The sequence below is a fragment of the Artemia franciscana genome, chromosome 6 (assembly GCF_032884065.1).
Source record: "Artemia franciscana chromosome 6, ASM3288406v1, whole genome shotgun sequence".
Taxonomy (NCBI): Eukaryota; Metazoa; Arthropoda; class Branchiopoda; order Anostraca; family Artemiidae; genus Artemia; species Artemia franciscana.
Genome location: NC_088868.1, coordinates 28,525,746 through 28,542,509, shown reverse-complemented (window position 1 = coordinate 28,542,509; position 16,764 = coordinate 28,525,746). Strand labels below are relative to the sequence as shown.

General features: G+C 33.1%; 1 protein-coding gene across 1 annotated transcript in view; it reads right to left on the bottom strand.

The window, feature by feature from the left end:
- Nucleotides 1-16,764, bottom strand: part of LOC136028534 (solute carrier family 12 member 6-like) — a 236,358-nt gene that overhangs the window by 85,629 nt on the left and 133,965 nt on the right. Inside the window, 3 exon segments of the mRNA XM_065706380.1 lie at nt 2,890-3,046; nt 13,597-13,677; nt 13,680-13,757. Of these exon segments, the coding sequence (XP_065562452.1) occupies nt 2,890-3,046; nt 13,597-13,677; nt 13,680-13,757 (316 nt within the window).

Below are 16,764 nucleotides of genomic sequence, written 5' to 3'. Positions count from 1 at the left end.
CAGATTCTTACTTACAAGTCCTTCTCCCGTGATAGACATCAAGTTCACCGGAAACAAATAAACAGGTTCACCATCTAGCAAAAGTTGCAAACCCCTCATCGCTGAAGATGATTGTAGCCCAACAGCCGATTATTACTTGCAAGTACCCTACATGTCTTACCACTGGAACTAAATTGGTTTAACCATCAAATACACCGGAAACAAATAATAGGTACACCAACTAGCAAAAGTGGCAAACCCCTCATTGCCGAAGATGATTATAAGCTAACAGCCTTTTCTCGCCTGAAGTGAACCGATTCTTACTTATAAGTCCCTCTCCTGTGATAGGCATCAAGTTCACCGGAAAGGAATAAATCGATACACAAACTAGCATAGTTGCAAACCCCTCATCGCTGAATTTGACTGTAGCCTAACAGCAGATTATTACTTACTAGTCCCCTACATGTCTTACCACTGGAACCAAATTGGTTTTACCATCAAATACACTGGAAAGAAATAATAGATACACCAACTATCAAAAGTTGCTAACCCCTCATTGCCCAAGGTGATTATTACCTAAGAGCCCACTGTTGCTTAAAAGTTCTCTATATGTCTCACAATTTGTATCGGCCTAGATTTTGTTTCAGTGTGTACCTTACTACTGAAGTTGTCAACCCCTTGAAACTTTCAAACTGGTATACCTCATTAAGGAATTTTTGCACCAAAAAATGGATGTCATATACATTGATCAGCAAATCAAGAGCTATCTATTGCCGAAGAAAAAAATTCTATCTGTCTTAGTTCAAAAGTTGATTTTTTTTGCCGTAGGCCAACTTTCTAACGTCACCATAGAAAGGAGCAAAGGATAAGCTCCAATTTCTTTAGCAATGAGAGAACTTTTAAAATTTATTAGGCACATCTGATACCATTTCTCTACTGCAATCCCAAGTCCGAAAAACCGAATGATAAAACCGAATGATAAGCTGAAATCACGAACAGAAATACGTAGAAACAATAGATGGCAGTGACCCGTGGGAAAATGCCACATTTTTGCTTCTGTAATTTTTTCTATTTATCACTCAAAGAAGATATATTGGCTGTGGGGGAGGGGTAATTATCGCATATATTTAACACTTGTAGATTTTAGTCCATCTTCAATTTGAAAGTAGTGCCTGCCTGCTTGCCTGCTAGAACGGAGTTTTCCATTCGAAAGCAGAAACATGGTTTGATGAAATAAAAGCTTGGCTGCACAACTTCAGATACTCCTTTATGACATAGGCTATATAACTCTACTTCACTTCGCACACCATAGGCTCTGGCTCGTGGACAAGTAAAAACCATCCTTTTTGGCCCCAGGCAAGAGTTTTAAGGAGCTTTCCAAAATGTAATGTCATATTCATCAATCTGGCCTGAGGTCCACACTTTCCGTAAAAACCGCAAAAAAAAACTGGGACAAAACCAAAGTGTTGCTCTCGCAACACAATACCATGGAAAAATTTTCCACAAAATCTTGGGGGAAGGGAAGAATATTGGAGGGGATTTTCCTTTTTTCAATTTTCCAATGAAAACTCCAAAAAAGGCTCTTGTCAATAAAATACCCCAAAAGTCTTTTTTTCTAAATCTAGGGAGAATCTGGGGACAAAAACGCCTGTCCACCAAAGCGGAGAGCACTGATTTTGACAGCTCTGTTTGGAAGAATGTTTGGCTCAATTTCTTGCTTACTGTTCACATTTTTATACTTATCAATGCTACTCTTGTCATTCCTTAAATATATTCAGTCACCCATGAAATAAAAAAAACAAAAAAATGTCTTCAGGATAAACTTTTATATTCTGAATCCTTCTACAATTTATTTTTTTCAAGTTATTAGAATTCATCAGAAAATTTTCGATATAAAATTTTAATTTAATAAAACACTCATTCTCTCTCTTTCTTCCTTTTTTTCCTTATCTTTTTCGAATGTTTGCTTTTCAAAAAAACACATATTCCTATTATTTGAGCAAAATTGTAAATTCCACGAATCGTATTTAGTATTTTCCAAAAAAATTCCTTGATTACAGATATGTCCTTCCCTTAAAAGTGTCGTAATAATGGATGCTGAAAATATTTATTTCTTTTTATAAGGTTTTTGAGTAAATCCGGCCTCAATTAGTAACTTGCAATTTGATTCATTGAGTTAAAAAATAGGACCCGGAAATAAAGAAGCCCAAAGGCAGTTAACATACTGAGGCTCTTAAAAGTGAACAAGGGATTAGATTTTATTAGTACGGTTCTATTACCCCTATCCCAGTCAATTCCAAGAATGTAGATTTTTGTCTTTGTATTTTATTCAAATATTTCAAATATTTCAACTTAAACCTTTAGCCTAGGTGCAGTTGCATTTACTTTAGTTTTCACCCGTATATATTCAAATCTGCCGTGAAAAAAAAAGAATAAAATATCTTCATAGTAATATTCTAAGAATTTTTCGAGAAAAAAAAATCAGGTTGAAGAACATTCCAAGAAAGGTTAAGATATTTAAATTTTATTAGCCCTTCTGTAAGGGCTTTGTATCTTTACATCTGACGCGTAAAAAACGAAGAGAAAAAATTCCTATTTAATTGGAAAGGGGAATTTATATCTCTTTAAAAGTACTATACAAAATATTTCTTTTCCTATCCACTGTCATTTCTTCTTTGTGGGGTAGATAATAATTGACTTATATCATGGTAACATGATTTTAAACGTGATTTCATTAGGGCACTAAATCAAAAAATAAAAATTTTAAACTGAAAGTTAGGAGCAACACTAAAACTTAAGGCGAGCGGAAATTTCGAGGTAAAAAATAAAATAAAAAATGGATGGTAATTTCAGGTAGACTAGAAAAGGATGAAGAAGAGTTCATCAGACGAAGTACTGGGTAACACTTACTTATCTCTCATTAGGAGTGGATCCAAAGTGGCACCAAAAAGAAAAAGACAGGATATATAGACGAATGAAGTAGTTAGAATCGCTGCAATAGTTCCTAGAGGGATTGCTTTTTGAGGGTCAGCTAAATCCCCAGAGCGGTTGCAGCCAGCCATAATACCTTAAAAAAAATTATTTAAGTAATTTAAGTAATCACTATTGCAGTAGCATCATGCAAACTTTATTTGTTGAATGCATCAATCTTTCAGGAGAAGAAAAAACTAATTTCAAGAGTATTATATCAAACATGAATTCGTTCATGAATACAATGTTTCAAAGGGTAAAAATAATGAAATTTGTGGAGCATTCTCAAGTCCTTCTTAGATATCCTGTAAAATGTCTTGTGGTGATATATTTTAAACGAAAAAATTTAAAATATTCTTGGTTTTACTATTTAACACAGGTTAAAAAGCTATAGGAGCCTCTAAACTAAATTTTGCAAAATTATTATCTACAGTTTACACCGCTGAATATTTGTTGGGCTTAATATAGATAAATCCATACAAATTTAACAAGGCAAAAACGTCCCTAAATTAATTTATTAAATATTTCATCTGCGGTGATAACTTCGAAGACGACACTGCCTTTCCATGACGAAAGCAAAACAGTTCAAAATAGGGATGATACCTTTTTATTGACAGTGAATAGATATAAAATTATTTAACTGGATATTTCGAACACATATACAGTGTTCATCATCAGCAGTAAAACTCTATTACTGCTGATGATTAACACTGTATATGTGTTCGAAATATCCAGTTAAATAATTTTATATCTATTCACTGTCAATAAAAAGGTATCATCCCTATTTTGAACTGTTTTACTTTATTTCATCTGCTATATACGAAATATATAGTATACAGTCTACAGTATTAGCATTAAATAAGAATTCGTAACAGGATCGCAAGGAATTGCAGGAATAAATGGAATTGATATTAAAGTAGACAAAGTCCAGAAAAACAAATATGGGATATAGGCCTGAAATGTATCTTGCTTTTGGCCAGGTACATGGGCTGAACCTTCGAGAGTTTGACTTTTGTACCCAAAATTTTGCAATTTTAACGATTTCTCCTATTATTTCCTTTTTCTATTTAATTTGCTACTTCTAGTCTCTTTTAGAATTTGTGTTCTCTCCCTCTCCGAAAAAAGCCAATATTTTTCTCAAAAGAAAATTCTCCGTAGATACGTGCAATGACAACGTGAATTCAGAAATGGTGGAATGACCTTAGCCAGTCGGAAAGCTTAAGTTCTTACTGTAAGGTGAAAGAAAATTATGGTGAAGAGTTATATTTTAAATTAGGGGTTCCAAAAGAATCCCTGAGGTCTTGGATGCAGGTGCGAGCAAACTGTCTCCCTCTTCACAGTATTTGGAAAAATACGTGTCACCCGGAAATGCGGTATACTTGTCCAATTTGCGGTGATTTTGATGGGCTAGACCATTTTCTTTTCAGGTTTCAGGGGCTCAATGAGTTAAGAGGGAGCTTTCTTTGGGTGGATGGTCGTGAACCCCTTCTTGGAACTTTAAAGTCGACGTTGAAAATAAATATAGTAGCAGTGGCAAATTTTGTCCGGAAGGGTCTTGTTATTCGAAAGTCGATTGTTACATAATTTATTGTTATATATGTATGCATACGGCCTGAAAAATGGCTTTAAATACAGTCATTCATTCATTCATTCATACTTAATCACACGAAATCAATGATTAGCTGCAAGAACAATTGACTGTAATAAGTCTTAAGTTTTGTGGCAAAACCCGCTAACAATAAACAAAATAAGCAAAGGTTGGTTTGATTCATTCTTGCCATGAAAGACAACTAGATATTCATAGAATCCTTGGGTAGCTACTAAAATATATAGATCAGCTATTTCGGTTTATTCAGATTTAAGACAATCAAAACGAAAGGGGGTCTTCCTTCTTTCTGTTTTTTACCTTTTTTTGGCGGAATTCTAACATTTACTCATAAATATGATTTTCGGATAATTCAAGGAAAAAAACTATTAGACCTACAGTTAAACAGTTTCAACAATGACAATAACAATGATGTACTTATTATTTCAGTTCGGTGTTATTTTGAAGGATTTTGGATTGGACTATATCCAGTAGTTTTTTTCGGGGGTCGGGTTAAAGAAAAAAACAACTTTACACAACGAGAAAAAATTGTATTAGATACATTTTTTTGTACGAGTCAAACAAAAATTTTGGGTGGGGGTTCAAATCCCCCCCCCCCCACCTTGATACAGCCCTGGTGTCAGATCGGTCACCAATCTTCTTTTTTTAATTTTGTTTATGTTGGATAAATATGTCTCTAGAAAGTTTAAAAAAAAAAACTTTTTTATAATCTAGCTACTATGGGCCACGGGTTGCTCTTTATAAGGCTGTAGCTACTTCTGCTGGTATGAATTATTTTCATACTGGAAATTCTGCTGTCTATTGGGCCTGGATCAAGTCTTTTTCCCAATGGTTGAATCTAGCGAGGACACAAGTATCCAAAATCCATCAATGAGAATTTGGTTTCAAAAAATAGAATAGTTTTTGCTTCTTGCAATCAAAATTCAAACTAATTTAGAAATAAAAAGATCAATAAGGAAAATAAGGAAAATTACAGCAAAAATTAAAAAAAAAAATAAATTTTAGGTCTTCCTAAATTTTTTCAAAAATTAGTTATGGTTTAAGTATATTTCAGCTTACTACAAAAATACAGTGACCAAAAAATATAGTCCAAAATTAAAACCTATGCGTGCACTTTAAGATTATTGAGATACTAATCATAGGCGTACAATTAGAGCATTTGAGGATGGATCAAAGAATGGGGCATCTTACAAAGAGACCCTTTAAATACAGCTGAAGGCAAGGGCTGGTTGTGCCCCAACTATACTCATCAGAGTAATTTTTGATAAGATATCACACGAAATGAGAAAAGGCGAGTGTTTTTGAGTTAATTTGCTTTAATTTGCAGTATATCTTTGCACAATTGACTTTTATAAATTAGAACTAAACAACTTCTCAGAATTTGACAAAAGGAAAATTTTCCAATAAAGATCGAATTTGTAAATAAAAAATTCATTCAAGCACATAATTTTCCAGGAAATTTTTCAAAGGACATTCCAGCTCACTCACTGAAATACTGTACAGAAAGGAAGGGATTCCAGAGTTTATCTTCTAAGGACTTTAAGATCAAAAGGTAGACTCGTAATAAAATGTTTGCTTTAGAATAACAGAAGGTATCTTCAATATCAAGTTTTCGATATGAAACACGCTTTCAAAATTTGACCAGAAAAAGTTTATAATAATTATAATCAGCAACTTAATATCCTTCCAGTAAAAACAAATTGTATGTAATTGATAAACTCTATTTGAGTAATTTGAAAATTAGAAATTTTTTTTGGAAATTATTTTTGTAATTGAAAACTAGAAAAGAAAAAGATAAACCGAACGCAGGTGGCGAAATTTCCTGAAAGATTTAAAGGATAAGATTAAGAATTTGAAGCCTAAAAGACAATCACATTGTTTTTTTTTCTTTTTTCACATCCAGTAACTATAGAATTTTTGCGGTTTACATATTGTTTAAAAATTACAATATTTCTGTAAATATCAATGAACTGTTTGTTGTTTGTCAGCAGTTGTATTACAGACCACCAATAAACTATGCTAACCATTAATAGCAGTAACAAATAGGATTACAGAAGTGCGCCAATGCCGAAGATATACACAGTTAAAGAAGTTTATCAGTCCATTACGGGTCCAAAACCAAAACAACTATTATTTTGAATTTGTTTGTCACTAGTTTAACCAGACTTTAATTTCACGGCTAAAAATTAATGCACTAATTTTTTTTTATATTGTAGCAAATATTGTAGGAATTCAGTTTCACGGCTGAAAATTTATGCTTTTTACTTTTTTGATTTTTTTAATATTGTAGGAAACATTGTAGTAATTCAATTTTACTGTTAAAAATTTATGCTTTTTTCGTTTTTTCTATTTATTTTTTAATTGTAGCAAACTAGTCCAAATTTGTTACATTCTCTTTTGTCATAGTTGTGCTAATTTTATATGTAAAATACTTGAAGGCTACCAAATTTTGTATAATTCGTCACATCAATTCCCCCCTATTCTCAATCGTTACCCTTATTCTGAAAGATATACGAAAAAATAGTACATCAACGGCTGTATGAATATTTAGACAAGCTTGGAATATTAAGTGAGTCACAGTTCGGTTTCGGAACTAAACATTCAACTGTTCATGCGGCAGACCATCTAATGGAGTGTGTTAATAGTACCCTAGAAAAGAATCTTATCCCTCTTATTGTGTTCGTAGATTTTAGAAAAGCATTTGATACCGTTGATTTTAATCTTTTATTAAGTAGGCTAGCTTGTTTAGGATTCCGTGAAAAGTGTTTGGATTGGTTTAGGTCTTCCCTGCATGGTAGGTCCATCAAAGTTATGACAGATGATGTGGTAGGAAAAGCCTTCAATGTGAATTGTGGAGTACCCCAAGGTTCAGTATTAGGACCTCTACTATTTCTTATATACATGGATACAACGCGTTTTTACATTCCTGATGCAGTAGTTACATCATTCGCAGATGACACAGCGCTTACAGTTATTGGGAAATCTGTCGAGGATCTTATAGAGATAACTAATGTAGCTCTGGAGAATTTACCTCAGTTCACATAGCATAGTTTTATTGCAGTGAATATTGAGAAGACTAATTATATGATTTTTAGTCGTATTGGTAAAGTTGTAAATAATTGTCATAGTATTCTTTTGCAAGGTCTTTCCATTAGTAAGGTTTTTCAATGTAGATATCTAGGATTTTATTTTGATGTAAATTTTAGTTGGATTCATCATTGCAAAGTTTAATCTTCAAAATTGGCTCGTGGAGTTAATATTTTATGAAGATTTCAAAATTTTTTTTGCTCTACATGTTCTGAAAGCAATTTATTATTCAATTATTCATCCTTATTTAGTGTATGGTTGTTCATTGTATGCAAGCAATTTTGTAGTCATGTGAAAAGGGTCCAGATTATGTAGAATAAAGCAATTAGAAGTTTGGGTGAGTATCTTGCGTGTGGTAGTACTATAGATTGTTTTAGAAATTTAGATATTTTGAATATTGGTTTTATCAAGTCTCAGCAGGTTTTAATTTTTATATACCAGGTTTTAAATGGATTGTCTCTTCTGTATTTTAGAATTTTTTTCAATATAATTCAAATTATCACGATTATTCTACTCGGAACTCTGAACAGTTGACTAGTGAAATCAGGTATACAACGCTATCTGACTGTATGATTAAACATGTAAGTGTTGTTATTTGGAACTCAATTCCAGAGAGTGTTAGATCGTCTGATAACCTTATGTTATTTAAAGTAAGAATAAAAAAATATTTTTAGAAGAAATTGTAAATTATATTGGTTAAAAATTTATGCCCTTTTTTTCTTTCTTTTTTTATGATGAGAGATGGCTATTTAGAGATTGGATAGTGTTTCGTCTATTTTTTTTTTTGTTTTTGTTTTTGCGTATTTCTTTGATTTTGAATGAATAGTTATCATTTATTTGTTGTAGTTTTGCTGCTGAAAAGGGACATTTTAGGTCCCTAAATTGAGCAGCCTATTATTGATTGTAAGTGCAATTTTAGTAAGTTGTTTATGATCAAATAAACGCATACCTACCTACCCTTCCCTTATTTTGTCCAAGAATGAGCATTGTTATTATTCAATTATACTGGAAATCCGGTAAAAAAAAAGGCACTATCGGTAGGAATTGAATCAAGGACGTTTCACAAATTAAATTGAATACAGACGAACTATTCATAGCATGATTTATTTTTTTGCAACTTAGCCATTCATAAATATGTGTTGGGATCAATTCAATACGTATGATATTATCAAACAGTTCGTGGTAACGAACTGAAGTAAGAAGCGACCTGGCTCAATAGTAACCGAAACTCTAAAAAATAGAATTTTGATACCAATAGTTACATCAAAAGAATCGCATTTTTATGTTGATTCTAAATATATTCTCCTCAACGCCTCGCTCTTTACGCTAAAGTTTTTATCATTTTAAAAAGCAGAGTTGGGAGGAAGAGTCAAACTTTAGCGTAAAGAGCGAGGCGTTGAGGAGGGGAAAATCCCCTTCATATACGGAATAATTTCCGTTCGTTTTAAGTTTTAATGTCGCTCCTTCCTTGCAGTTAAAAAAAAAACTGTTTTTTTTTTATTTATTTAATAACGACAAAGACAACAACTACAAGGAATTACACACTAAAACGCAGCATCACACATTCAGCTAGCATTAACATAAGATTTTAAGTTCCGATATTTAACCAAAGTAAGCGTGCTAAGTTATTAATTTAATAAAAAAATAAGTTTTTTCAACTAAAAGTAAGGAGCAACATTAAAACTTAAAACGAACAAAAATTATTACGTATATAAAGGGGGTTTCCCCCTCCTCAGCGCTTTACTCTTTACGCTAAAGTTTTCAATACTTTTAAATAGTGCCTTATTATTTTAATTAAACGGCCCTTTTGTTTCAGGATTCATTATTAAAAAATTGGGACAAAATTCAAACTTTAGCGTAAAGAGCAAGGTATTGAGGAGGGGACAACCCCCTTTATATACGTAGTAATATCTGTTCACTGTAAGTTTTAATGTTGCTCTTTACTTTCAATTGAAAAAACTTGTTTTATATATTTAAACTTTTGTTGTTTTTTAAATAAAGCCGGGAAATCTGGCGCCACCTCCACGGAGAAACCCCATCTTCACGGAAATATCCTCTAGAAAACTCAATCCCGGTGAAAATTTACCCCGGATAATTACTCTTAACCACCCCGCGCGTAAAATTGAGACGGTAAAGAGAAGGCAAGACGTATAAAAATAATTTTGTATAAGAATTCTGGCAAATTCCTCTAGTGTATAATTCCCCCTGACAAGTTCACTCTCTGGAATCTTCCCTCCCCATCAAAAATTCGCCCACGGAAGAACCCCCAACAGAAAATTTATCCCCCCAACCCAGAAATGTATGCCTAAATCCCAATAACAAACACTATGCGCGAACAATGGGCAAATTTCATATATTAAAGACCTTTCCCCTGGGGCTGGGGGGTCAGGTTATACCCAACGACAGAATTATTGAATCTTTCAACTATGAAGGACCAAAATACCTTTCTCAAAATTTTGATCGGACGATTCTGGGAAAAAAAGAGTGGGGGAAGGGGCCTCGTTGCCCTCCAATTTTGTCACTTAAAAGGGACACTAGAACTTTTAATTTGCGTTTGAATGAGCCCTCTTTCTATATTCTAGGACCAATGGGTTGATATGATCACCCGTGGGGGAAAAGAAACAAACAAATGAACACGCATCTGTGGTTTTTCTTCTGGCAAAAAATACAAAATTCCACATTTTAGCAGATACCTATTTGGTTGGATTCTCTGATACGCTGAATCCAATGATGCGATTTTTATTGAGATCACTTGACTTTTAGGGGGCGTTGTCTCCTTTTTTGAAAATCAAGAATATTTTCTTAGGTTCGTAACTTTCGATGGGTAAGAGTAAAGTTAATGAAATATATATATTTGAAATCAGCATACAAATTTTTTTTTTATATATATTTATTGGTATCAAAATACTGTTTTTTAGAGTTTCATTTACTATTGAGCCGGATCGCTCCTTACTTATAGTTCGTTATCACAAACTGTTTGATATATTTGTATGGTACTTTCTTGTTAGCCAGTACATATCGAGACTTTTCATTGCAATGATCAGACAATAACCGGTATGTACAGTCTGTATGCGCAGACAATTAGCTTAAGCTCAGTGGAAATATACGTTGTTGGTATGTTTTTTTTTAATAAATGTTTAATGTATAGCGATGGTATTTTGGTTGGGATATGTTACGTTAAATACCTAACGCGCTAATTCTTGTAGTTTCGATAATTTTGTTACTATTATTATTTTCGTTATATTTAATATATTTAATTAGGATTAATCTAACTTCAATTCTCGAGTGTGCACTGGCTAACAGTGAAGTACAATTTTTATTTGCACAATTTTAGTTGAGACTGAACAGAGTGTATAACACCCATCTAATAAAGTATAGTTTTCACTTTTCCATCACATTTGGACACAGTTTGAATTTCTCCTGCATCTTACTAATAATTGCACCCTTAAGATAATTACTTTGTATATGAAAAGGGGTGCTCCCTCATCAACGCCCCGCTCTTTACGCTAAAATTTGACTTTTCTCTCAACTCCACTTTTTAAAACAGTAATAAACTTTAGCGTAAAGAGCGGGCCGTTGATGAGGGAGCAGCCCCTTTCATATACAATTTAATTTCTGTTCGTTTTAGGTTTTAATGTCGCTCCTTACTTTCAGTTAAAAAAACTTGTTTTTTTTTATTTAATTTCTGAACGTTTTTGAATTAATGCATGTTTTGATTTTGGCTCTCCACAGATGAATAATTAAAACAAAATTTGCATATTTATTTTTTGACTAAATGGTTTATAGTTTTGATCGAATGATATTGAGAAAATAAGGAGCGGGGGAGGAGGCCTAGTCGCCCTCCAATTTTTTGGTTACTTAAAAAGGCAACTAGAACTTTTAATTTCTTAAGAACGTTTTAAATAGTAAAAGATATACGTAACTTACAAATTAGCTTACGTAACGAACTTCTGTATTCGCATGTTTTTATTACATATATGAGGGGGTTCACCGACTTGTCAGTACCTCGGTCTTTACACTAAAGCTTAAATTTTGTCCCAATTCCTTAGGAATGACCCCTGAATCACAAAGCCCGTAGAAAAAATAGTTGAAATTACTAAAAATACTTTAGCACAGAGAGCGAGGTATTAGGAGGAGGTGAAACCCTCATATGTGTAATAATTTCTGTTCGTTTTAAGCTTTAATGCTGCTCCTTACTTTCAATTGAATTTTTTTTTATATTTATTTTTTTATTGTTTTTTTTTAATAATACTAGAAAATCCAGTGCTCCGTTCATGGAAATTTTCTTCCCCCATGACAAATTTCTCCATGGAAAGCTCCCCCAACATATTCCCCTCTTTTCAACCCCTCCCCCAACCAAAAAATCCCCCTGAAAACGTCTTTACACTTCCTAATAACCATTACTATATGTAAGCACTAGTCTAATATTGTAGCTTGTAGCCCCTCCCACGGGGACTGTGGGAGAGTAAGTCGTCCCCAAAGACATAGTTATAAGGTTTTTTGACTATGCTGAATAAAATGGCTATCTTTTGGAAAAAAATTAGCGTGGAAGGGGGCCTAGGTGCCCCCAATTTTTATGGTCGCTTAAAAGGGGCACTAAAACTTTTCATTTCCGTTAGAATGAGCCCTCTCGCAATATTCTAGGACCAATGGTGCGATACAATCACCCCTGGGGAAAAAACAAACAAATAAACATGCATCCGTGATCTGCCTTCTGGCAAAAAAATACAAAATTTCTCATTTTTCTAGATAGGACCTTGAAACTTCGACAGTAGGGTTCTCTGATACGCTGAATCTGATGGTGTGATTTTCGTTAAGGTTCTATGACTTTTATGGGGTGTCTCCCTCTATTTTCTAAAATAATGCAAATTTTCACAGGCTCGTAACTTTTAATAGGTAAGACTAAACTTGATGAAACTTATATATTTAAAATTAGCATTAAAATGCCATCCTTTCGATGTAGCTATTGGTATCAAAATTCCGTTTTTTAGAGTTTTGGTTACTATTGAGCCGGGTCGCTCCTTACTACAGTTCGTTACGACGAACTGTTTGATTAAAAAACACTACCAAGCCTCTCTCGAAGCAATTGCTAGCAGAAAAACAGAAACCATGCTGTAAAATTCACAAAATTAAAGGGAAGGAGGAGGAAATGGGAAAATTATAAAAAAGTAGAGAGAAGACCAAGCAGAGAGACAAAAGGAGAAAGAGACGAGAGAGAAGAGCAGAACCAAAACTGAAAAGCAAGAAGTTGGGGAGAGGAATAAAAGAACTCGTCTAACTAAGTGGCAGAAACCAGACTGCCATCCAAAAAAATGAAAAAATTCCTTTCGAAACCGGAAAAAAGAAAAAAATCAGCTTAATACTAACTGGAACATGGTTCAAACTTAGGTAGTGAGCCAAATAGCCGGATTTAGGCTACTAAAATTGACCTTAAAGTAACTAGAAAAAAGCAACTTCAGTAAGAGCAGAATATAGTTTTCAACCAATTGGGATTCCGAATCTTTTTCAATCAATAGATTGAAAAAATTGTCTCTCTAATGAAAGTAAGGAGCGACATTAAAACTTAAAACAAACAGAAATTATTTCGTATATGAAAGCAGCTGCCCCCTTCTCAACGCCTCGCTCTTTACGCTAAAATTTGACTCTTTCTCACAACTATACTTTTAAAACAATAAAAATGTTAGCGTAAAGAGCGAGGCATTTAGGAGGGGACAGTCCCTTTCATATACGGAATTATTTCTGTTCTTTTAAGTTATAATGTCGCTCCTTAATTTCAGTTAAAAAAGCTTGTTTTTTATTAACTTTCTTGTGCATTGAACTGGTTTTTATTTAAAATATTTTAAATTGATACTCTACATTGATAGCTACTCGTTGCACTTATAATAATGAAATATTATTAAATATTATAATATTTTAAATGCACTTATAATATGAAAATAGCCTATTGGATTCACCTGTTACTGACGGGAAGAAAATTCCAACTAAGACTGTGAACGATGTTGTTAAATCTGCCAATACTTGGTTGTATTCGGGTGCACCGTCTCTATTATCTCAGTTGAGTTAATACTGCTGGCAATGATTTGGTTTTCTTCCAAGTACCATGATCCCAAGCTATCTACAAGAAAATAAATGGGTAACTAACTTAAATGATTCCCAACAAAGGACTTAGTATGGAAACGATTAAAAAAAATATATCACTATGCCAAAAAAACGAGCATATGGATCTGCTGTTCGTGTATTTGTAACTTTTTTATGAAATTAGGCCTAATATAGTAAAATAATCATTATTTAAAAATATGATTTATTACAAAGAAGAGAAATTTTTCATCATTGAACGAAATATGTTCTTAAATCCATAAACAATCCACAAAATTATAGTGTCTTTTGATTAATTTTAATATCTATTTCAAAATTCTTGAAATTTTAAACTTCAAACCATTATTTGTTCCCGAGACATTAACCCCGTTGTTAGCAGTAAGATCTTACTTCTAAGATTATATTTATTTCTGCACAGATTACCGTTCATTAGTTTATCATTTTTCTAAGATCTTGATGGTCACTCATGTTACCAATAAGTGCAAAGAACGCCATTTTTCTGCCGCATAGAACAATGATGGGTGAACTTTGATGATATACTCACATTGTTCTTAGACCGCTGATCAGAGCAGAATGATTAAAGACGCTTGCAAAAGAACCACATAAGAAATAAGATCTAAGTCCTAAGATTTCACTTTTATTCTTTGTCGAAAGATGTAAGATTTTAGTACAATGATTGGCAAAAGAACGGCATTGCCAAATGACAGCATAGGTGTGCATAACGTCTTTTGATTTAGTTCAATCCTCTTCAAACTCCCCGAAGTTTCAAAGAATTATTCTTTAGCTGTTCTTGAGATATTGGGGATGTTTTTTTGTCTGAAAATTCGTTCCAAATATTGATTTTGTGTACATATAAAAAAAAAACATGTATGAATATGTGCACATCCAGGCAGGCAATTTTGGCTATCTATAAAATCGTTATTCTAGCTTATACGATGTTTGTGATTTTGAGTAAGTTTGCAGCGGAGCCAGACTTTAATTTCTGAAATAACATTTCGCTCAACTAGAAACCACTACAAAAAATGCTTTAAAAAAAAATACATCGTGGTTGCCTCCTCCACACCCTAGGGGCAATCTAGTAAAGAATAAACTCCAAATAACCAAAAATTAAAAAATATTTGAAGAAACCAGTCAAGTGAGGAAAAATCACCGTTGGAATCTGATTCAGGAATTGTAACTTTTATTTTGATTAATCTTCATGATAAAAGTTCATCATGAAAACAATTTAATAAAAATGTCGAAATTTTATCTGAAGCCCCACTGAAGGTACTGGTTTTAACCAAGCTGCTTTTTAATTATATACGTGCGGCTAAAAATTTTGCTATTTTGGTTTTTTATCTTCAGTATAAGATTTTCCATGCAGCCCACGAGAAAAGTATCTTCACGGCCAACTTTTGTGTACTTGGTCCTGCACATGGGGCAATATTTTGATTCCATTCCAATTGAAGCATGCAAGTCTTGCAGAAATTATGTAGACGTGGTAGCTTAACCTGCTTAACCTCGCTGCAAATACTGCAAGATAGATCTGAATCCAGGAAGTCAATTTGTCTCTTCTCTGAAGCTTCGAGCTTCTCCCGATTCATCACTGTCTCTTGAGAGACCTGATCAATTTGTATCTGGAGCTTCTCGATCTTTTACTTTTATAGGTGTTAATCTTTTTCTGAACACCATTATTTTTCTCCAAAAAAAAAAATTAGAAAAAATTTAGTGCTATTGTCATTTACAGCATATGACCTAATTTGGGGTTTTTGTAGTATCATCAACTGGATAAACCCTGTATGTCATCCCAGTTCCATATCCCACGTCTGTACATGCAATCATCATCAATGGGATATCTTAAAAGTTCTTTTATCAGTTTTTTTTTGTAGCTCTATATTTTATAGAAGCCTTTAATAGTTTCAAGTCTTCAACAAGTAGATTCCAGTAAATTGTGATGACAGACGACAGTAAGTAGCCTGTCACGACAAAAACTTTGTTTGTTCTTTCTTTTGGACCAATATATGTACCGCAATGTAATTGGAATTAAGATGGAACGTAACGGTGCTTAAAGAAGAAAATAATCCAACTGACTGAGAAAAGTAGAATTTACTAGACAAACATGTCATTACACTTTTTGACTTTACCATTGTAAAAAATGCAAGTTCTTTTGTTATTTCTTGTGGGACGTCTTGTCATTTATATTGATATTTTTCACCGATATAAATGCTGTGCTACCGTATAAGATCTTACAAAGTTTTGAAATAGCTTTGCTGTATACTAAATTTGCTCATGTTGCATTTATTTTCAAAAATGATCAATACAAAGAATCTGTAATTACGCCATGTAATGACAAATGCCATTTCATGGTTACACACCACGCAAAAAAAAAAAAAAAATGTTTATCCATAAATCCTAACAGTGTCCTTTCACTTACTCTTTCGTATTTTTTTGTGCTGTGGATACATTATTTGGTTGTGTGTTTTATTTGTATTTGTTTTTGTTTTTTTTTTATGCTGAAATTTTCTGTTTATTGTGGGAATGGGAATCTCCATAGCTAAATTCTCCATTTAGGAGAATTACAGACATCTATCTTGAGAAACAAGGAAAGTTACCTTTACTCATTTTAAATTTTTTCAATTCTATTTATATTATCAATTCATAGTTGTAAAAATTAAATAAAAAAAAACAAGTTTTTTTAACTGAAAGTAAGGAGCGACATTAAAATTTAAAACACACAGAAATTACTTCGTATATGAAATAGGCTGCTTCCTCATCAACGCCCCGCTCTTTACGCTAAAGTTTGACTCTTTCTCTCAATTCTTCTTTTTAAAACAGTAAAAAACTTTAGCGTAAAGAGCGGGGCGTTGATGAGGAAGCAGCCTCTTTCATATACGAAGTAATTTCTGTGCGTTTTGAGTTTTAATGCCGCTCCTTACTTTCAGTTAAAAAAACTTGTTTTTTTTTTTTTAATTTCTGAACGTTTTTGAATCAATGCATGTTTTGATTTTGGCTCTCCGCAGAGGAATAATCAAATCGAAATTTGCATA